Source organism: Spermophilus citellus (assembly GCF_964194105.1).
Source record: "Spermophilus citellus genome assembly, chromosome: 18".
In the NCBI taxonomy this organism is placed as follows: domain Eukaryota; kingdom Metazoa; phylum Chordata; class Mammalia; order Rodentia; family Sciuridae; genus Spermophilus; species Spermophilus citellus.
The window spans coordinates 4,833,018-4,855,901 of NC_138200.1; the positions used below are offsets into that span (position 1 = coordinate 4,833,018).

A 22,884-nucleotide genomic window follows, 5' to 3' on the forward strand; every position below is an offset into this window, starting at 1 on the left:
TAACATGCATAGTAAAATTTATCATTTTTAAAAATTGGGCAAACTACATGAGTAGATGTAGTTTTAGAGAAGACAGAGTGGCCAGCATATATGTCAATTATACTTATAATGACTAATCAGTAAAATGCACAAAAATACAAGGAGATATTACCTCACAAGTATTGGGATGGTTAATGTGAAAAAAGACCAGAGAAAACAAGTGTTGGCAGGAATATGGGGCAAGTCAACCTTGGGCAGATTATGTGGGAGATCAGGAAACCTCACACCATGGCAAAGTGCAGGAGGATGCCTCTGAAAATGGAGAGTAAAACTCACCTGTGGGGCAGCAATCCCACTCCCTGCTGCGCATCTAAAGGAAAGTATTCATAGTCGGCAAGATGTCTGCACCTCCAGGTTCACTACAGCACTGTTCACAACAGGAAGGACAGCAGAAAGGTGAGACGTGGTGTCCACCAGAGTGTGCAGGTGTGTAGGTGAGGTGGTGTGTCCATCAACACTCAGGGGAGTTGTACTGAGCCTTCTACCAGGGAAATCCTGCCACTGTGCTGACCAATGATCCTGGAGGGCAGCATGGAAGTGGCAAATAAGAATACTGTTGGGGGGGGTTTGGAATATAGCTCAGTTGGTAGAGTGCTTGTCTCAGATGCACAAGGCCCTGGGTTCAGTCCCCAGAACAGGCAAAACAATAACAACAACAAAACTATTTGATCTCCCCCCATGTGCCTTCTAGAAAAGTTAACTTCACAGAAACAGAGTGGAATGAGTATTGTAAAGAGGTGGGTAGTGAGAGACATGGGGAGCTGGTTGGAAGTGCACAGAGTTCTATTGCCACATGAATGAACTCTGGGATCTGCTGTACAACATAGAAACTGCAGTTAGCAAGACAAGGTTGTGTTCTTGAAATTTGCTGAGGGATACACAATGTCCCCCACACAAGTTAGATATATTGCATGATAGGTAGGTAAATTAACTGGTTTTCAGTAATCATTCCATAGTATCTACCCATGTGAATTCCTCATGTACACCACAAATGTACAAAAATTCAGTTGTCAGTCTCACTCCATAAGCAGGGCTGATCTGAACACATGTTCCCCTACTGTTCTTGAGGCTTGGCTCCTCACTCTGAGCTGTAGCCACACACTAAACCTCCCCATCCCTCAGAGCCATTAATCCATTCCACATCCAACCCCCACACAGCTGTGTTGTGACATATTTAATGTCCGTTCCTCAGTGATGTCTCTCCTAGTGGCCTCAGGACAGCCCTTCTGCCTTCCATTAACCCAACAAGACTCATCATCCGAGCTCTGTCTTCTCTTGTATCCACCCTCAACTCCATTTCCTCAGTTGGTCCCTTAGAAACTTATGTTCATATGCTGCGTGGTTTCTTTACCTTTTTAAATAGGCTTTTCTTTTTACTTTTATTTTTTAAATACATGACAGCAGAATGCATCACAATTCTTACTACACAAATAGAACACAACATTTTATATCTCTGTTGGTATATAAAGTATGTTCACACCAATTCATGTCTTCATACATGTGCTTTGGATAATGATGCCCATCACGTTCCATCATCATTGCTAACCCCCTGCCCCTTCTCTACCCCTCCAGCCTGATGCTCTATCTAGAGTTTGTCTCTTCCTCCAACGGTCCCTCTCCTTACCCCACTGTGAGTCAGTCACCTTATATCTGAGAAAATACTCACCATTTGTGTTTTTGGGGGGATTGGCTAACATCACTTAGCATTATCTTCTCCAGTGCCATTCATTTATCTGCAAATGCATGATTTTGTTCTCTTTTATTGCTGAATAATATTCCATTGTGTATATATGCCATGTTTTTTAAAATCCATTCATCTACTAAAGGGCATTTAGGTTGGCTCCACAGTTTAGCTATTGTGGATTGTGTGCTATAAGCATTGACATGGCTGTGCCTCTGTAGTGTGCTGTTTTTAAGTCCTTTGGGTGTAGACCAAGGAGAGTGATAGATGGATCAAATGGTGGTTCCATTCAGAATTTTCCAAGAAATCTCCATACTGTTTTCTGGATTGTCTGCACGAATTTGCAGTACCACCAGCAATGTATGAGTGTGTCTTTTTCCGTACAGCTAGCTCCTTTGAACCCTCTTTATATCACGAGCCCGGCAAGCTGGGGTTAGTTTGGTGGATGTGCTGCCCCATTTTCTGTGTGTTCCCCACCCCCAGCACCTTTCTCTACTTTCCCAAGATTCCTCCCTAACTAGCTCTCCTTTGTCAGCACAAGCAACACAAACCATGATGACATCAGATATGTTAGGTCATATGTTTTTGCATAAATTTCAGTTTTCTTCTCTCATTATTCTGTAAAAGCCAATACAGAAATGTAAGAATAAGACAGATCCTTCTATGGAAGACATGTAAGAGTTGTAAGCGGTTGCCTGTTGGACCTGCTTAGAAATGCAGGAGGTAAATACAGGATGCTGGCCTCACTCTGGTTTGCAGTAGCCTCCTCACTTCACTCTTCCTCAAATGTGGACTGAAGCAATTAAACGCATCAGTCCTACGACAGCACTTGAGGACTTGAAGCATTTCCTTCAGAGGTTGCTCTTGGAAAGATTCACTAAAAGTGAACACAGCAAGGAATGGGCAGTGGACCTTGGTCTGAGACAAATCTCTCTGGGTCTTCCATGTATGTGGACATCCCCTGGGAGGATGGATGTGCCGTTTTGTTCATGCTTATTTATCCTGATACAGAGCTTTGGATTATAAGACATCATCAACCAGAGGATAGAAAACATATTTATTTAGTACAGAGGGAGGTGAGACTCCAGGAAGGGAAACCCAACTCCCAACACGTCAAGGGTTTTGGAGATCCATGGAAAAGCCATTACAGAGGAGTCCCCAGATCCTGAACCTACACAGAGAACAGCCCTGAGAGAGAGTTATAAAGCCTTCAAAGGGACGTGAGGGATGGGCCATCTAAGGGCTGCATTCACCACGCCATGCTCTCTCCACCCTGCACAGAGGTTGCCAGTATCCTGGAGAGTTCTCTTCTTAAAAACATCCTCCTCGGGACGGCATGATAAAGCCAACTCTAACTTGTCCCACTCTAATGACAATGTCTCAGATACTGCTCCCTGTGACATCTCACTGCCTCAGCCCCAGACTGAGCTTGCTGGACACGTGAGAACTTCAGGGGCTGTGTGTCCATGCACATGTCAGAATGGAGAGATGGTTTTGATCCCTGTGCCCCAAAAGAGTAGGATTCAGAAATCCAGAATAAAATCATTCCATATTGAATGGAGAGATGACCTTAGGATCCTGAATTCAGTAGAGCATCAGGGAGAGAGTATGGAAATGGGGCCTCTCAACCCAGAGGGAAAGATCACTGCATCTCATAAGGGTATTGCCAAAAATATTGGGTATTAGCCAGTTGTTCTTCTATAAGAAAACCCCAGAGGTTGGATACTGTATAGAGCACAGATGTTTACTTATTTTACTTTCAGAGTTTTAAAAAATATTTATTCTTTAATTGTAAGTGAACACAATCTTTATCTTATTATTATTATTTTTTAATATGGTGCTGAGGATAGAACCCAGTGCCTCATGCATGCTAGGCAAGCACTCTACATCTGAGCCACAACCCCAGCACACTTTCAGTGGTTTTGAGAATGATACCACCATAAATTTCTCTGTGGCCCTCTTCTGGTTCTCAGGATAGTAGATGGCAGGACTCTGTGTGAGAGGGACAGGTGAAAGCCAGAGGCAGGCTGGGGCCAGTCCTCTCCTTCATAACAACCCTCTTGAGAACTAGCCAGATCCCAGGAGATCCACGTTGGTCATTTCAATTAGCAAAAATCCAGTGACCTGTCTCCACTAGGCCTCACCTGATAAAGACCTCACCACCTCCTAACATGGCCACACTGGACATCAGGCTTCCAAGACAAAATCCCTGGAGGACAAACTTCAAGAGTATTGGATATTTACAGAAACGATAGATCTGGCCTGGTTCTGCCACTGTCTTTGGGGAGGAACCCATTAAGAACCTGCTCCAGTCCTTCTGTGGATGTTGATCTGTTTCTCCTCCTGTCAGGACTGGGGGTCCGTATTGGGAGAATACATGTATCCACACTAGAGGATATCAGTTACAATTGGATTGAGCAAGTGAGTCCAATTAACTGACTCTCATTTGTGCAGATGAATCCAGTGACTTCCAAGGTGAACACCTAGCACCACATTCTTCCTTTTCCTGGTACCTGTGTTAATATCCTTCCTATAGGTTTCTCTCTCTCCATTTCTCTGATGATACCTTCAATGATGTTGCCACTTGTTGAAATGAAGAACAGGAACCAACTAGACTTGTAGTAGAAACTTCTCAGGGAAGCAAGGAATGCAATGGGACATGCATAGCTCACTGCCAGTCCTTCACATGACAGGCCTCAGAATTTCCTGTTCCCTCCAAGTGAGACACGCTGCCTTCAGGGACCAAACACTCCAGGGTCCCCTTAAGACATGTTATGAAGAAACCTATAATTGTTTTGCTACGTGTCACCTGGGGAGAGAGTTTCCAGCCGTGTCCTCAGCTCCCCAGCCTGCATGCCCATTGCTGCTACAGGCACAGTGGTAATTGCAGGTCTCAGGGGAGGTGAGGTCACAGAGTCACAGACCCATATCTCAGGATGTGGCCACCTCCGTGCAGCACATGTCCATGTCACAGAGCTGTGTGCACTGAGATCACCATCCTGGTAAAGAGAAAGAACCTGAGGAGTAATGCACAATCAGTGTGAGAGCAGCATCTGGGAGGGAAGACCCAGCTCAGGAGACTGGGTAAGTGATCACATCAGAAAAACGGGGGGCTGGATGGAACCCGTAGAAGCCAGAACCACAAAGGGAGAAGAAGAACTGACGAAGAATGGGCTCCAGGTAGTAAAGATGAATGGGGTCCCAGCCTCAATGCCAAACCATGATGGATCCTAATTAACTTAATGTGATCCTCATTGACAGTGACTGTTATGGTTTAATCCAAGTGAAAAGGAAATGTGATTTTTCATGATGTACAAGGATGTTGTTTTCAATTCACTCAGCTGCTCAGTTTCTCTCATAGGGAATTCCACCCTAAATGTCTGTGATTTCTAGTGCTGGACCTACAGTCTGTCTCTGCCTGTTGTGTGGAGTAGGAGCAGCTCACAGGAATCCTCTAGTCCTGTGCAGAGAGCGAGCTGACGGTGATGCTTGGGCCACAAGTTTTCTCTGACCCTGAGCATGGTGCAGCCAATGGGGACAGTAATTGTACCAATCCTGAAAGCCTCAGAGTTAAGGAGAATGAGGCCATTTCTCTCTGATGTGGAAACAACATGTATGGAAAAGTGGACATGATTATTCAGTTGTCCAACACCACCTGCCTGTTCATAATATTCTGATTGTAGGGAACTCACCATCTGGACTAGGAATCTATAGTAGAGCAGGTTGAATGTCCTGGGGATATAGGAAATCTCTTCACTGTCTGTTCAAGTTTCTGTGAACCTAAATTTCTCCAAATGATGAACTCTGTTAAATTATGCAGTCAAAAACCTCAGAAATTCTGACATTTCAATGTTAAAATGAACATGTTTTTGTGCCACATAAGCCAGTTAGTCTGGGAGGTTTCTATTGTGATGACATCACCCGTCTCTCTTCCTTGAAACAGTTTTTTTTAACTTGGATATTAATTAAGTCATGTACATATATGTCTTCATAAACCAGTGAATATTTTATTTCTACTCTAAATTCTGTTATCACATATGGATGCTTTATATCCCAATATTAGGACCTGGCTTGGGAATGTGGCACATTCCTATGATAGTTGTCACTGTACTTGGGCTCCAAACCCACCACCAAGTGATTCATGAGGTAGCTATCCTGATGGGGAGCCTGTCCTGCCTCATTGCTTGTGACCCACCAGGGGACAAGTGCCTGCAGTACTAAAGTCCCCTCACTGCATCTGCAGTTATTAAACTATCTAAATGTTCATTTATAACTCATATTACATGTAGAATAAACCTTTATAAGCAAGTGGAAACATTTTCCTAATCAGAAGTTTAAAGTAGCACTCATTCAGAAGACACTAGCAATGCAGAAAAGCAGAAGTAAAATGAGCTGATGGGTAGAAGAACCCTGCTCCCTAGCTTTAGGGAAGCTTGGTGGTTCACATAGCCTCAGCCAGTTTCAAGGCTCCTTACTGCACTGGATCAGTTATGAATTGCTGTGCCCAAGTTCTCCTGGTCATCAGCAAAGTCACCTCAGCTCCTGCCTCATGTTGTGAAGATTGAATAATCACCATGTGCTGCCTTCACAGCAGGGATTTATACACACTCCTTGCCTTAGCTAGTCACTCCAGGCTCATTACAACCTGGTAGTGAAAATAAAACATTAAGTAAGTTTTCACAGTGGGAACTCTGGAGGAGTGTGTAATTCTGGGTTTTGGTTGACAGGAAATGTACAGCCCAGGCCTCCTGTTCCCCTGCAGGACCCTCTGGATGGGACAGCAGGGACATGGCAGGATGGCAGCCAGTGATGTGGCTGTAGGCATCATCTTCTTGTCACAGACTGTGGTTGGAGCTCTGGGCAATTCCTCCCTTGTCCTCCATTACCTGGTCCTTTACTTCACTGGGTGCAGGGTAAGACACACAGACTTGATTCTTCAGCACTTGATTGTGGCCAACTTGTTAACTCTCCTGTGTAAAGGAGTTCCCCAGACAGTAGCAGCTTTTGGAGTGAAAATTTTCCTCAGTGATGTTGGATGCAAGCTGCTTTTCTATCTTCACAGGGTGGGCAGGGGTGTGTCCATTGGCAGCACCTGCCTCCTGGGTGTCTTCCAGGCCATTAAGATCAGTCCTGGTGACTCCAGGTGGGCAGAGCTTAAAGTGAAAGCTCCCATGTACATTGGCTCCTCCATATACCTGAGCTGGATTCTATATCTCCTTGTAAATGTTGTTTTTCTTATGTACATGACTGGGAGAAGAAGCAACAAAAACTTCACAATTCTAAAAGATTTCGTATACTGTTCTAGTGTTCGTCATGACACAACCACAGACTCACTGCATGCAGCATTGCTCACATTCCCTGATGTCCTGTGTGTGGGGCTCATGCTCTGGGCCAGCAGCTCCATGGTGCTCATCCTGCACAGGCACAAGCAGAGAATGCAGCATCTTCATAAGACCAGCTCCCCCAGGTCCTCCCCTGAGTCCAGAGCCACCAAAACCATCCTCCTCCTGGTGAGCACCTTTGTCTCCTTTTACATACTTTCCTGTATATTCCAAGTTTGGTTAGCTATTATCTATAATCCCAACTGGTTTGTGGTGAGCGCGGCTGCAATCATCTCTGGGTGTTTCCCAGCCGTCAGCCCCTTTCTGCTCATGAACAGAGACTCTACTGCATCCAGGATCCACTCAACTTGGATGCAGAATAGAAAAAAATGACAATTATGTGAGAAAAATATACATCATTTAGTTTTGTACAATCTCATCTCCACAGACTCTTAGTGATAAGGCAGTCACACTGTAAGTGCAACACATGCACATACGTTTGCATAGTGTGTTATAATGTGTGTCTCTGCATCTACCTGAGTATGTCTGCCCATCATTCAGATGATGTTTAGTATGCATAAAACAATATTAGAAAATTTTATGTAAGTTGTGCAAATTCAATATTTTAACATAATGCTCATTTGATAATGACAATTTGCTTAAATGCAATGTTTATTTATTGGATGTTTGTCTTGCCATTCTGGTTGATTAAGTGGTTATAATTCCATGGATATATCTTTATTTACCTACTTCAATTCTTAGGTCTTAGCTATTTCTGGAGTCAGATGTGCTACTGCTGTGCCTGGGGGCCTTCATATCTCAGTCTTTTCTCTTGGAAAAAAAAATGTCCAAATGAATATATTCAATAGAATTTGACTCAAACCACAATTAGTCTTCATGTTGGTGTAATCATGGACACACCTGGGAAGGATTTACTAACAAACCATGTGACACTTGTTCTGTGTTTAAATATCTGCATTGATTCCTTTTCTCCAATTTATTTTCATAATTTCATACTTCACCCTTTTTCTTTCATGACGTGTATTAAGTATATCTTAGATCAACCTAGAAATGATAGTCCACATGTGAATAGTCACACAGTAAAGATATTTAGAATGTTTGGCCTCTTCCTTGACAATATAAGACTATTGGATTATAACCTGTTTACCTTCTTTCAATGTACTTTTAATTGCTCCTATGTCTTTAAAATAATTTTATGCAGGGCTCATGATTGGTCTGCTCAGTGAGTTTCACTAAGTGACCACAGCTCTGCAGGAAGCTTCAATGTCAAAAGAAGCAAGGTCCCCCTCACTGGTGCCTCCTCATTTCTCTCCAGTCACTGTCCCTGGGTGACCACGATGTGACAGCTAACTACATGGTCACTTTCTTCCCTTTGTATTCTGTATAAATGGATCCACACAGCACGACTTCTTTAGTGTTTGACTTTTAAAGTTCCATATGCCTGTTACCTTCTCTGCATTATCACAGTTAGTGACAGGATTCCACTATGGGGGTTTCCAGCAATGAATCATCCCTCCCTTGATGTCCAGGTGAGGCTTCAGTTTGGGGCCTCGTGGATACTCTTACCATGACAGTTCTGCCTCATGCTGGAGACACAGCAGGGCTTTCTGTTGGGTATCAGTGTGGGAAGAGTTGGGTCTCCAGCTTGCACGTAAACACAGGTTGATTTCTCTGCATTTTCACTAAATACTTCCAATCAGTTTTCTAAAATTCATATACACATTTCATAAAAACATCTCTTAATTTCAAACTATACAACTTGAAATATTTACCTTGATTCTTATGTCTTTTTTGTTGTTTTCTTTAACCGTTATTTTCCCAGGACAGGCACACAGGTGAGTAGTGGAACATCTGTTACTCACCACCTCTGTGATCCTAGTCCCTTCTTGGTTTCTTTGGTGACTCCTGCCCACTGTCCCCCTAGAGTCTTCTCTAACCTCTGCCCTGTTGTCCCCTTGCCCAGGTCTCTTATCTCCCTGTCTCAATCTCCCCCTCCCACAGTTTTAACCTCCTTGGATCACTGCCTTCTTCCACAATCTTCCTGCCCCAAACATGCTACTCACCCCTACAACACCTCGTTCCCTAAACCCCTCATGGAACTTCTGCTGTGACTTCTACAAACCACCAACTTTCACCCTTTTGCCCAATATCTCCCCATCCCCACTTCCTCCTTCACTCTCACAAAGTCCTGCCCTCCCTCCTTAGCATCTGATGTGCTCCATGCCCTTAAGTCCCCTCCCTGCACTTTGCCCATGTCCTCAATCCCTGTAAAGCGAATTGACCCCTCAGCTTCTTGTAACACCATCAGACCCTCTCTCCTACTTTCTCTATGGTGCCATGCCACAGACTGTTACCTCACCCTCTTACCCACCAACACCCTGTCCCTTTACCCTTCTGGATCCCTCTGTCCTCCACCCAAGCAGTGTCTCTCCTGCAAACACTGCGGCCTTCTCACCAGGCCTCACACTCATGCCAGTTTTAAGGCTGTCTCTGAATTTGGATGTTGAATGTCCCCACAGTTTAGTGTGTTAAAGGCCTGGTTCTGGGAGGAGGACTTTTTAAGATGGAGGACCCAGTGTGAGATCCTCAGGCCCTGGCTCTTGCCTGTGATGTGGACTGTGGGATACTGGCACTTCCTCTTCCTATCTGCTTCTTGCCTTCCAAGCTGAATGGTTTCACTCTGCCACAGACTCTCACCATCATGTGCCACCTTGCCACAGTGCCAAAGTAATGGCACCAATGGACATGGAATGGACCCTCCATAATTATGAGCCCAAATGACCATTTCCCTTTCTGAGTTGATTGTCTCAGGGACTTCATCACAGGGAGGGAAAGTTGACAGAGTTATGTGTTACTTTATTCCAATAGGACTTTTTATGGGTATAAGGATTAAAATGATGGCAGAGGCTCTCTTTGCTATCACCCAGAGTTGTAGTTATGTAACTCTTCTGTATATGGACAGGTCATCAAGACACATGCCTGGTGACTACATAAGTTATAAGAATGTGAATGTGTATATCTTTGGGGGTATTATAAATATGAGTGGTGAGGGTGTATGTGCAAAGTTTCTGCATAAATGATTGAACATGCTAGTGAGTCTGTGTATGTGAGGGAACGTATGAACATAAGCATGTGAGTGTATACGTGTACTTGAGTGTGGGTTCCTGCATATAAATATTTGCATTTCTGACAGTGTAAATGAGTGTGTGTAGACTTAGATCTATATCCTTATAATCCTTAATCTACATTTTTTTGTATATGTAACCTTAAAACCTGACAGAAACAACTTATAGGAGGGGAAATATTTATTTGGGGCTCACTGTGTGAGAGGTCCAGTCAATGGCTGGCCAATTCCTTTGCTGTGAGACAGAGATGAGGCAGAAGATCATGACATAAGAGTATGGTGAGGAAAGATCTTGCCTAATGGAAGTCAAGGAGAAGAGAATGATAAAGGTGCCAGGGACAAAAATATAAAGCCCAACGTCATGCCTCAGTGACCTCCTTCTTCCAACAATGTCCCGACTACCCATAGTTACTACTTAATTATCTCAAATTAGGATGCACTGATTAGGGCAGAGGTTTTGTAATCTCATAATTTCACCCTAAAGTACCCCTGCAGTAACACAGGAGATTTTGGGAGATGCCTCATATCCAGTCAAAAGCATGGCACCTCTGGCCATGAGAGGATGAGAGCAGAACATAGCTGGAAAATAATTCCTATATATCTAGGGTGAATGGCAATAAAATGTTACCTTCAAAGGACTCGTGTAGCTCTGTCTTGGGGACTTGCCATTTGCCAACCATGTGGCCTCTCATTAGACTGGCTCTGTCCATAGCTAGCAGCTTATCTCAGCAGACATTGCACATTACTGGCATCTCTTAATCCAGGGATCTATTTTTTTCAATATTTTTTTAGTTGTAGATGGACACAATACCATTTAAAAATTAATTAAATAATCAATTAATTAATTAATTAATATTTATATGGTGCTGAGGGTGGAATCCAGTCCCTCACACATGCTAGGCAAGTGCTGTACCACTGAGCCCAAACCCCAGCCCCTAATCCAGAGATCTTCAGTCCAATTTTAGCTTAGTTTTACAGCTTAATGCATTGCCCTATAAGGGGCTGCCTCAGTGGTTTCCAGACCTACTACACTTTGCCTGTCCTCCCATATCTTCCTTTTAAATCTCAATGGGAGCCTTCGTGATCCCTCAATTCCATCATCCTGCATTCCTACCATGCCTGGACAGGTGAGCATGGTGAATAAAATCCTTTCAAAATAGCTTCCTAAGAATCCCTGCATGGGAACATTGTCCCTATGTTCTCCTCTCAATAGAGTTTTCTTTTTCACCCTCTTGAGCCTAATATGGGTTGGTCCTGCTAATCCCTGAGATATCTCCAAGGAATTTCCCCATTATCTGTGTAAAGTACTTAATTTCTCTTTATTGACAGTAATCTCTTCAATAGCCACACTTCATTGGTGTCAATTTTACCTGTGCTTTTTGAACAAAACTGCATGTTTTAAAAATTCTTCCTGTGGAGACCAGCTCCAACAGGGGGTCTCAGGAGACGAACGGATGGTGAGGAGTCGGCGAAAGGGGGGTGGAGAAACAACACAGACACCAAAATGAAGGTGTTGATCCCAATCTTTACTTGTGAAGTTGATCATATATACTTTTCATTTTGGCAAGCTCGCAGTACTTTGTGGTTACAAAACAGGAAACATTATTCAAAGAAACAAAATATTACGTAGCTACAATTAGAATAGAAGAATGTATCTTGGCTTATGCATAAGCAAGCATTTGTACTTTCAGTTCAAGTTTTGCTTTGAGCTGTTTCTGCTTAGTTAACTTTTAATAATAGTTAGAAATGTCCCAAACTATTGGCCTATACCTTGACTATTCTTTTTTGACTTACTGACTGGAACTGGTGCCATGGTTATGGCAAGTGGTTGACTTGTTATTAATTTTAATCAAACAAGAGTAAGAGCACAAACCATTGTGCACAGGAACAAGAACAAGTTTCCCAGTACTAAGCACTCATCTGTCTTCTTAACATTAATTTTTCTTCTCTAGATTTTAATTTAATTTCTCAAAAACTTCCTTGACAGGAATACAGGGAGTTTTTCATTAGACAATAACAATTTACATTCCACAGCTGAATCATTGCATTTAGAGCAAACAGATCCATTCTTTAGAAGTAGTTGCATTAATTGGGAAAGTCATGTTTTTTCCTTCATACTTAATGGTCCTATGAGAAGTCGCAACTATACTTATTAATGGAATACAAAAACAAATCAGCCCATTCCCAGAAACATACTGTGCTCCTCCAGAGGATGGACGCCTTGTGCCATCCACCTCAGTAGGGCCTTGCCATTGCCTGAGTCAGGGGAGGGGCGCAGCACTTTCCACTCTACTTTCTGTTCCTGCTTCTCCCAGTCTGCCACACCCTTGCCAAGGCCTGAATATTGTGGTGACTGGAAACGTTCCCCACCAATTTCAATAGTACATCGTCATAAAATTTGGCCCCACACAAAGTCCCGGGATGTGAGGAGAATATAACACACTTGCCTTCGAGCCAAATTTCCACTCTTTATTCCTCTTTGAGGTTTCATGCACACAGTCCTTACAGTCTGCACTCCAAGCATCACTCTGATTTTCTGTGTTTGCACCAGAAGCCCCATGCAGCTTCATCTCCATTCTGTCTCAACCACAACTCTCACAGACCAGATGAACTGGATTTAAAAGAGCTGGCTGCAACATTAAGCTAAGAAAGTAGCAAAAAATCACACAACATTAAGCTAAGAATGTAGAATAAAAATCACACAGCACAGAGAGCAGTGGGTTTTTTGTTATTGTTGTTTGTTTGTTTTATTTTGTTGTAACTGAGCTTATTTTTATTAGATCATTTATTTATTCTAAGTTATTATACATGATGGCAGAATGCAATTCATTTCATATTAAACCTATAGAGCACAATTTTTCAAGTCACTGGCTGTACACAAAGCATTTCCACACCATTCGTGTCTTCAAAGGTGTACTTATTGTAGTGATGTCTAACTCCTTCCACCACCATTCCTACTCCCTTTCCCCCTCCTTCCCCTCCCTCTCCTTTGTCCTATCTGAAGACTCTCCATTCCTTGCATGCTCCCCCACCTCCATCACCATAATGAGTCAGCATCCTCATATCAAAGAAAACATTTGGCCTCTGATTTTTAGTTTTTAAACCCAGGTTGGGATGGCTCTGTGACCTTAGGGGTCAGCTTCCACTCTGGAAAGACTGTGTGAACCCATGTTTTCTTTATTTTATATCAGGGACATCAGAGGCAGGGATAAGGATTCAAGGGTGGAGCTTGGCTTCCTGATGTCTTGTGGTCAGCAGATTGATTGACATCTTGGCAAGCCACACCCACCTCAGGTGCTGTGTGGGATGTTAGGCAGAGCTGGGGGGAGGCAACAGCATCACAGGATCACACCCTGACAGATTGTGCAGAGCCAGGCCTATGCCCTCATTTGGCTGCTATGCATCATAGTTCACACGCCGCCCATGGATGCCTTGTGACAATGCTATGTCTCCAATCCTTTCCAAACTCCTTACATGTAGCAGTTCTAGTGTCTTGTGAATGACATGGTTTTACCAGTCACAGCATGGACCCCACTTCTCAGTACCAATTTCTGTCCCACTTCTCAGTACCAGCTTCTCATTGCTGAGACCAAAATACCTGGAAACTACCAAGATGAGGAAATTTTTATGTTGGTTCATGGTTTTAGAAGTTTAGTTTGTGCTTGGCCAACTCCATTGCTGTGGATTTGAGGAGAGGGATGGAAGGCGAGTGACTCAACTGAGATGGAAATTCAACCAAGAGATTTTATTGGGGGCTGCCTAAAGGGGAAGAAAAGGAGAGGAAGAGAGCAGCAGCCTCAGCTTAAGAAGGGTTGCTTTGGCGATGTGGCAGGTGCTGATTGGCAGGGTGACTTGGGAACCTTCAAGGCCAGCCCCAGTGATGTCATTCCCCCAGCCCTTGTCCACATGCCTAGAGTTGCCATCCATTTAGTTCACTCAAATGTGGAGGGACCTATTCGGTTAGAGCTCTGATAATCCAATTATTTCACCTGTGCACACTCCCTCAGTAAGATTTGTAGGATAACTCATATTTGAACCTTAAAACCCTGACATGAATATCTGAGGTGATTGCTTTAATTTGTTTAAAATTAGAGTTGGTGGTCTTTTCTTTGTGTTGGGGTTAAACACACACCAAGAGCATGGATTTCTCCTCCTCCATTATCTGTCCGTCCATGGGAATTATGTATGAAGTATTTCATCTCTGAGTTTTATGCACTTGGTTGTATGTGACTTGAGAGGAGTGGCAGGAGGAGTGGTTGATTTGGGATGCAGAATTTCTGAATTCTGCCATTGGAAATTTCCCATGAGGTGACACTAAATAATGTTTCCTTGTGGTTCGAGAGGCTGAGTCAGGAAGCATCTTCCAGCTAGGTACTGGCCTAAAGCATAATGAAAACTCAAAGCATGTTCTGGTTTCTGTACAGACCCTGGAGTGATTGGCAGCCCCTCCTCTTCTGTGCTTGGGCCACTGTGTTGTAGTCAGAGCAACTGGTGCTGAGCTAAAGCAGAGGTTGTCTGCAGAGTGAGCATGTGTGCACTAGAGTCAAGCTCTGGGTGGAAATGGGCCAGGAGACACAGGAAGTTCATTTCCTTAATGTATCCTGCTATATCCTCCATCCCTTCATACCTGGACCTTTAGAAATCCACTAAATCGCCAATATTCCTCGTTTTCACAAATTTTTTCTACTCCATATTATTGACTGATTCTGTGACCTTTTGTGAAAACAACAACAAAATTACCCTTTCCCCTTTCTTCCAGAGATCACAGACTCCCCCCCTAACTGTTAGGTCCTTAGGCCAAAGTAACTCCATTTTAAAAATTTTGGGGAGCTGGGGCTGCTGGTCTCTAGCCCACGTTAGGGGATCAGCCACTGATCAGCTTCCTTTGTGTACATAGAACACAAGCTTGCTTTAATTTGTTTAAAATTGGAGTTAGTGGTTTTTTCTTTGTGGCAGGGTTAAACACACACCAAGAGCATGAATTTCTCCTCCTCCATTATCTGTCCATTTGTGGGATGTATGTATGAAGGATTTCATCTCAGAGTTTTATGCACTTGGTTGCAGCACCTGCCCACCCAGGCATGACCTTCCCATTATGCCCACCTAGAAAAAGTCCCTAACTACCAAGCCACTGCAAAGATACCATATAACCAGCTCAGGTTTATTTTTTAACTCCTCCATTGTACGTGACTCTCTAGTTGAGAAGTTTTTTTTTCTTTTTTTCCTCAGTAGGTTGCTGCACCTTGCAAAAGGGCAACCTGGCCGATATTCTGTCAATAGACCTTTGTTTGAGCTTAGAGCTATGTCTCTTGTCATATTGCAGACACCCCCTAACACTCACCTGAGTCTCTCCTGCAAACTGCACCATCTGTGTCTTTCTACCCCTCCCCTATCTACCTATATACTTCCAGGCCATTCCTCTGTGCCCAACCCTCTGAAACGCCATATCATCACAGGTCCACCTCATGCTCTGAATACAGCCCTTTCTGCTCTGCCACTGAGACTTATTAATTAATTAATTTAAACATTCATCATTTATTTTCATTGGGTTCATTGAAAATCCATTCTTATAGCTGTTTTAAAGTATACAACAAATTGTTAACTACAGTTCCCCTGCTGTGCTACAGATACCAGATTTTATACATTTTATTTACATTTTTACCTTCATTTCTTTCCTTTCTTCTCCCTTTCCTGTCCTTCCTTTATTCCCTCCTTGATTCCTTTCCACTCATACTTGGGATTAATCCTACAAGAGCTCTGCCAGTGAGTTACATCCCTATCCTTTTTACTTTTTTCTACTGAGACAAAGTTTCACTAGGTTGTTGAGGCAGGCCATGAACTTGTGATCCTCCTGCATCAGCCTCCTAAGTAGCTGGGATTAAAGACTTGTACCACAATGACCAACTCTTTTCTATAAGGGTGTTTTCATACCTAATAAGCAGCCTACCTCCATGCCCCCACTCTCTTACGCTTCCCAGCCTAAGCATTATGTATGCTATTCTTTATTTCTATGACATCCACATTCTTTATCTTTACATCTTCCATATATGATTTATTTTACTTATAGGATATCTACTTGTTAAATCTAAAAGTTGAAGAATGCATAATATCTCAAAAATTATTAATCTTTATAGCTGAATAATATTCTATTAACTATTTCAACCAAATTTTCTTTATTCAATCATTCTTTGATGGAAACCTTGACTAATTTCCTGCCTTAATTATTAGGAATTGAGTCAGAAGTAGAGACACCCAAGGATTTTGAAGATAATGTTGCAAAATGAATTGAAAAACTGAGATTTTTCTTGATTGTATAATGGCTTACCTCTGAGGCTTATTTTAAAATGCATGAGTTTTCTTTCCCTCTTCTCCCTCTACCTCGCTCTAACTTCAGGGGAAACAGGGTTAACATTTCCCATCCTAGGCCCAGGTCTCTGTCTTAGAGCACACACCCACCACAGGAACCAAGTAATTCAGACTTCAGAGAGGGCTCCAGGAGATCCAGGGAATGGCTACCTTCCAAATTAACCAGTGAATCCTACCCCCCAGCCCCAGGGAGCACCTGGAATGAATCACTTCTCTCAAAGCCCACTGTTCTTCCTCATGAGCAGCATCACGGCCTCTGGGACTGAAGTCCCCTGTGCTTCTCCTTTGCCAGAAAAGCAATGCAACTTCTTTTTCCTTTTCCTCTAAACCCTGTCCTGGTTATTGAATTGGCCTTAGGGATAAGGACCCAGTTTTCAATGACAACAGTGCTCAACCTCCAGGCACCTCTGCATGCTGCCCCTGACCACCACCCACCTACCTGCAGCCCTGCCCTTTGCCCCTGGTGCTTCAGTGCATTAACAACCAGGGTCCCCTCCCTCAGGCTCCACGTCCTTTGCTTAGACTCTGAATTGGCCTCAGTCACTGTCCACCAAGGTGGGCTCCTCCTCTCCTGATCTTTGCCCACAGCTGGTCTCCATCACATGCTTTCCACTGACCACAGACCGTTAGCCAGTGACCCTTTGTTGCCATCACACCCTTTTTCTTGTAACCTGGCCATCCGTCCACCGGGAACCCAGTGATGTATGCCTGTTGAATCCTGTCTTGGAAATCAGGATCAAGTCCTCATTCCACAATGTTGAAGATGGAGTACCCAAAAAATGCCAAGGCAAGAGCAAAAAATTTATTTAAAGCATGGGGGATAGGGAGAAAGAGAGAATCCAGAGAGGAGACAGTCCAGAGCTGATGCTTGAGGGAGTGGCGGGGGGGGGGGTCTTGTTCCTAAGGGCCGTAAAGAGTGGGATGGATGCAAATTCAGTCATCAGCTCAGCTCTTTTTCTAAGAACAAAGTCACCGGAACAGAGGATGCAGGAATGGGGTGACCTGTTGGACCCACTTTCCTGGCTTCCAGGGGTTATACTCAGAGGTGATTTAGGAGCCTGTCAGGTTGGGCAATCAGGAGTCTGAGTTGTTGAGTTGGGGGTCAGCGGCCAGCTCCTGGAGAGGAATTATCCTGGAGAAGATAAGTGTTTCCTAGAGGCTATGATTCTAAATTTGATGGAATACTCTCTCCCTGCCTGCTGCCAGCATCTGAAAGGATTTATCTTAGGAGAGATTAAAACTGTCAATTTACTTCTTTCTCTTTCACTCCATTTTCCCAGGCCTCACAATCTTGGGGTTTTAATTTTCCATTTTCTGTATCTAATAGCTCCTTTTCTAGATTTCAGGTTTCCTCTCTTCTCTTGCCCCCTCCTTTCACCCTGCCTACCTGGTGAACAAAAGGGCAGGAAGAGAGCCCTCCAGGAGGCACCTCTCCCTATTTCCCACGTCTGCCCAGAAAGCCAACAGGGGAGATGCCCAAGGGGTGTTCACCAACAACTCTTTGCTGGAAGGACCAGTTCCTTGGAGGCAGGTGACATTGGTCACAGGTGAGGAGGAGGAGTGTTCTGCAGGAGTTAGCATTTCCTGTCCTTTGGCACCAGCGCAGTCTTCCCAGCCCCACCCATCATCTGTCTGTCTGGATGGCCTGTCCTTCTGTTCTTGTCTTGCCATGACTTCCTGGCTCACTCTGTCCTATGAAGTCATAGCCTGGCATGGGCCTTAACCTGGAGTAGGATTTCACATGCCTCTGCCTTTTTCTAGGTTCTTCTCCTGCCCATGCTCTTTGGACCTCACAGTCCAGGCTCTCTGCTCCACCTTCTCACGTCTGTCATCCATTTCCCTGTGCCCTCTGTCACTCTTGTCCATTGATAACTCAGCCTAATTCCCTCTTAAGATTGGGAGCCATCTCTCTACAAAGGCATGAAAAGTTAATTTCAGCTTTACTATAAATTACTGCAATTTCTACACTTGCTTGGAATGCCTGCCCATGCCTTGAACTCGCCTGTGCCTGCCTGGTTTTCCCTGACCAGATAACAACACTTTCTGAAACATTAGTGGCACCTCATAAGTTCTGGCTTTCCCTGGCCAGACAAGGACCCTCTCTGAAGCTTTAATGGCACCTCATAAATTCTGATGTTGGGATCTAATTTACTCCCTCTGTGCTGAACCATTTAGACCATTAACCAGCCTTTGTGTTATACTTGTCAAAATCTGTTATCTGTAAGTTCTCAAGACACCCCCATTTTTTTGTACCTTTCTGTACTGTAAAGCTGTGCTTCCAGAGAGCTGCGGGCTGTCTCCTGTTCCCCCAGTTTTGGGGGAGAGAGCCCTGGCTGGTCAGAATTACAAGCTTGCTTTAATTTGATTTCAGTTGGTGTCGGTGGTCTTTTCTTTGCATTGTGGTTTAACACATCAACATCTTTGAACTGTCCCTCCCCTCAACACTTCACTGTTAAACAGTGGCCCTGGGTGTTTTAGTATATGTCCCTTGATTGCCAAGGTTCACATGGTGATGGAGTGCTGAGGCAGTCCACTGGAGGAAGGTGAGGCCTGGGCCTCTCAGCAAGCTGCCAGGCACATTCCAGAATGAACATTCAGAATCTCCTATGTACTCAACTCACCTTCTCTATAAAATTAGGCTTTACCTTAAATAAGGAAGACCTTTAAACTCAAGCACCTTCAAACATTCCTAAAAGAATCACTTTCACAGAGAAACCTCAACTACTCATGAGGCCTTTCAGAAGATAGCATATGGGTGGCAGAGGAACATAGATACTAGGGCAACTGAGGGCAAAGAGACTAATGTTCTATAGTAATCACTTTTCCCCACAGCCCCTCCATGATGCTATTCCTCAGGAAGCCCCATGTATCTTCCCCTCCGGCACTGCAGTTCTCAGCCTGTGGGACCTGCTCCTGCACTTCTCAGGACCCTGCCTGCACCAACAAGAATATAATTTAGCCTAATTACCCAAATTTATTACCACTGAGCTGTGATAACTGCTACTTCATAAGAGTGAAATAAAGATGTAATCATCTACCTTTCCATTTTGAATAACAGCTGAGCACATTTTCACCAACTCTGAGTGTGAGATTATGCTGCAACTCTTGTACACGTCCCAGCAGGAGAAGTGTGATTCCTAGGTGAGAACCCAGGGCTTGCTTCCTTGTGGCACAGCAGGCAGCAGGAGCACTGTGCTCCCACCAGCCTTCCTCTCTCCTGCCAAGTGCAGTCTGGGTGTGTGGAGTTGAAGTGGCACCCCCTTTCTCCACAGAAAAGCCCTCTTCACCATGGCTGATTTTAGGACTGTCAGCAAAATAGGCCATTGTAGATAAACTTCCTATTTTCATGTCACCCTGTCTACTTGGCCATTGGCCGAGAAGATACCTGCACTCCAGGTGCTGGACGCCCCTTACTAGTTTTTCACAAACATCCAGAATAGTACTTTGTAGAAATGTGCAAACAAGGCCTCTGGCCTTGAGCTGGGGCTTCACAGAGATGTCTACATTTTTAAGATAAGAGGAGTTACCAACTGGGCTCCATGGTAACAGCTGGCAGGGGGAGGAAAGAAAGGGGAGAAGAAGCTCTCCCCTTCTCAGGTATTGTCCTTGGAGGGTTAACTTACCCAGAACAGTGAAAGAAAAAGCTGCTTTTATGTGAACTTCTGCAGACTGTGAACTTCTGAGCCCCTCTCCTTACATGCTGGGTATAAAACTCTGAAACTCCCTGAACTCGGGGTTCAGGGGATTTATTGATTACAGCAAAAGCTGTGCCCTCTGAACCTGGCTGCAGCCAAATAAAACTGTTTCCTGCTATCTTCAGTTCCTTGACTTCTTTGTCCCTAAAACAGAATGGCCCAGGTGGATGCTGCACAGGAAGAACTGGGAACACAACTCCATTACTTTTCCCTCAAGAACATGAACTAGATTTGCTGCCTGTGGGATGCTCTGCATAGGGTGAGTACCACCAGCTCTGTCACCCTCCACCATGGCCACGTGGGTGCCACTACCAGCCGAAGGCCACACTGTCTTTTGGGTCAGAAAGTCATATGACTCTTCCATTTATTTCTATATTGGTGCTTTGAGTGAGAAAAATGATGAAACATCATGTAAAAACATGCAATATATGTATTTTAGTAACATTAGGCTACATTTTACTTATATTTTGATACTGGGGATTAATCCTATGAGTGCCGTGCTACTGAGCTTCATCCTCAGCCTTATTTTTGAGACAGGGTGTTGCTAAATTGTTGAGCCTGGCCTTCGACTTGAGATCCTTTTGTCTCAGTCTCCCAAGTTGCTGGGATAATAGATGTTTTCCAAAGCACCAGCAAGTCTTTGTGGGTTTTATGCAGACAAATCAGAGCCTGGATAGAGAACAGGCAGTGGACTCATGGCTCATGAGAATAAAAGGGCTGACCATGGGAAAACACACTGATATTAGGTCATAAATTTTCACCAACCATCCTGTGGGTTTGGAAAATAGAGCAATATGAACACTTAATAGGGAGGAAACAGTATGGAAAGTCACAAAGGTGCCCACCAGGACAAGGATTCTCTGGGTGGCTCTGGACTCAGGGGAGGCTCTGGGGGAAACTTTGATGCTGTGAATGTGCTGAACCCTCTGCTTGTGCCTGTACAGAAGGAGAACCATGGAGCCACTGGACCAGATCATTATAATAGAAAATACAACCTCAGGAAATATAAATAAGCCTGCATAGATTGATTCTGTTATTTTGTCACGACCTACAGAACAGTATCCTTGATCTCGTTTCTCTGTTGTGTTTTTCCTACTCCATTTGGTATGCATATAGAGAGGAAAAATGGAATTCACCACCAAGTACAGGATCCAGCAGAGGGAAATGGAGAAGCCAATGTACTTTGGAGCTCTTCCTTTGAGATCCTTCCAACAGGAGTTCATGGAGCTGATGGTGATGTTCTGGAAGATGCTCAAGAGGCAGGTGATGGCAATGGACACACTCCTGCCCACTCGCTCCATGTACAAAATAAGTTTGCATCCAAAATCACTAAGAAAATATTTCAAGCCAAAAGCTGTGATTGTCTGGGGAATTCCTTTAGAGAGAATGACCAAGGAGTTGGCTATCATCAGGTGCTTGAGAATCATATCTGTGGACCTCAATGTACAGTCATTCCAGGAATGGACTAAATAATCATAAAGTAGAGAGAAATTTCCCAGAATTCCAACGGCAGTCTGTGATAAGAACATCAGTCCTATTGCCACATTCTTGGAGGCCATTTTGTCATTCAGCACAATGTCCTTTACATTATGGTAACAGAAGTTCCTCTGAGCAAAAAGACTCATTGAAAATAGTTGTGCCCAAGCACAGTGGGAAGCACCTGTATCTGCTTGCTAGCTGTGGGGATGAAGGAGGAGAATCACTTGATCCCAGAAGTTTAAAGCCAGAGTGAGCAACATAGTGAGATCTCCATCTTCAAATAATGTTTGATGCCAAGAGTAACTTTCATTGCATGCACCTGTGGGATTGCAAAGCCCTCAAGATGCACAGGTTGATGGGGAGACTTAACAGTATGCTGTGTAGAAAAATGAGCCTTGACCATCAGATGATGCTAACCTGGGAGAGGCAATATAAAGTGAGAACAAATGCATAGAAAGAATTTAAAACTTAAAGTTTCAGAAAGAACTGATATTTGCTAGTAAAATTGGTAAAAAAAAAAACAAAAAACCTTTGATCACAATTCATACCATACACAAAAACAGATTTCAGAGAATTTCTGACCTAAACTTTAAAGACGAGCAATAAAACATTTATAATAACAAAAAAGAATAGTTCTGTGGTTTTAGGTAAGAAAATGAGTATTAAACAGCACAAACTCATGAAACGTGGTTAAAATGACATGTTAGGATACATTAAATTTTAGGCTAACACTCATCAAATGCCACACACTGGGTGAGTTTGGTGTATACAGTGCTAATACATCTTACAGAATCCATAATAGAAGAAAAAATAGGTGAACATTTTCAAAAGGTATTTCAAATCAAATGTCATCAATCAATGAATAATAAACATAAGGAGAGGGTTCCAAATCATTATTTAAACATATCCTCAGTATAATTACAAACCAACCAGAATCAAAAATAAAATGGTAGGAAATACCATGATTGGCAGGATGAAGATAGGCCAGGAATCTCATGAACTGGCAATGGGATGTTAAAATTGATGCAAACATTTGGCAAACTTATGGTGTCCACTTACTGGATCAGATATAAGCCACTATGCAATTACAAATGGACAGATAATCATGCAGTCCTCCATATTTGCATGTATCCATCTTGGTGAATTCAATACCGACCC

The 22,884-nt window shown here is 43.5% G+C and overlaps 1 protein-coding gene and 1 pseudogene across 2 annotated transcripts; one reads left to right on the forward strand and one right to left on the reverse strand.

Moving 5' to 3' along the window:
• Positions 1 to 6,516: 6,516 nt before the first annotated feature.
• Positions 6,517 to 7,434, forward strand: LOC308637333 (vomeronasal type-1 receptor 4-like; the record flags this gene model as incomplete). Its single annotated transcript, XM_081273649.1, has 1 exon — positions 6,517 to 7,434. One exon carries the CDS (start codon positions 6,517 to 6,519, stop codon positions 7,432 to 7,434), a length of 918 nt encoding a protein of 305 aa, XP_081129775.1.
• A 2,964-nt stretch (positions 7,435 to 10,398) lies between these two features.
• On the reverse strand, positions 10,399 to 21,806 carry LOC308637334 (vomeronasal type-1 receptor 4-like; annotated as a pseudogene). The gene is made up of 2 exons: positions 20,811 to 21,806; positions 10,399 to 10,421 (listed from the first exon to the last, which is right to left on the reverse strand). The product of its transcript is annotated as a vomeronasal type-1 receptor 4-like (transcript).
• Between the last annotated feature and the right edge of the window lie 1,078 nt (positions 21,807 to 22,884).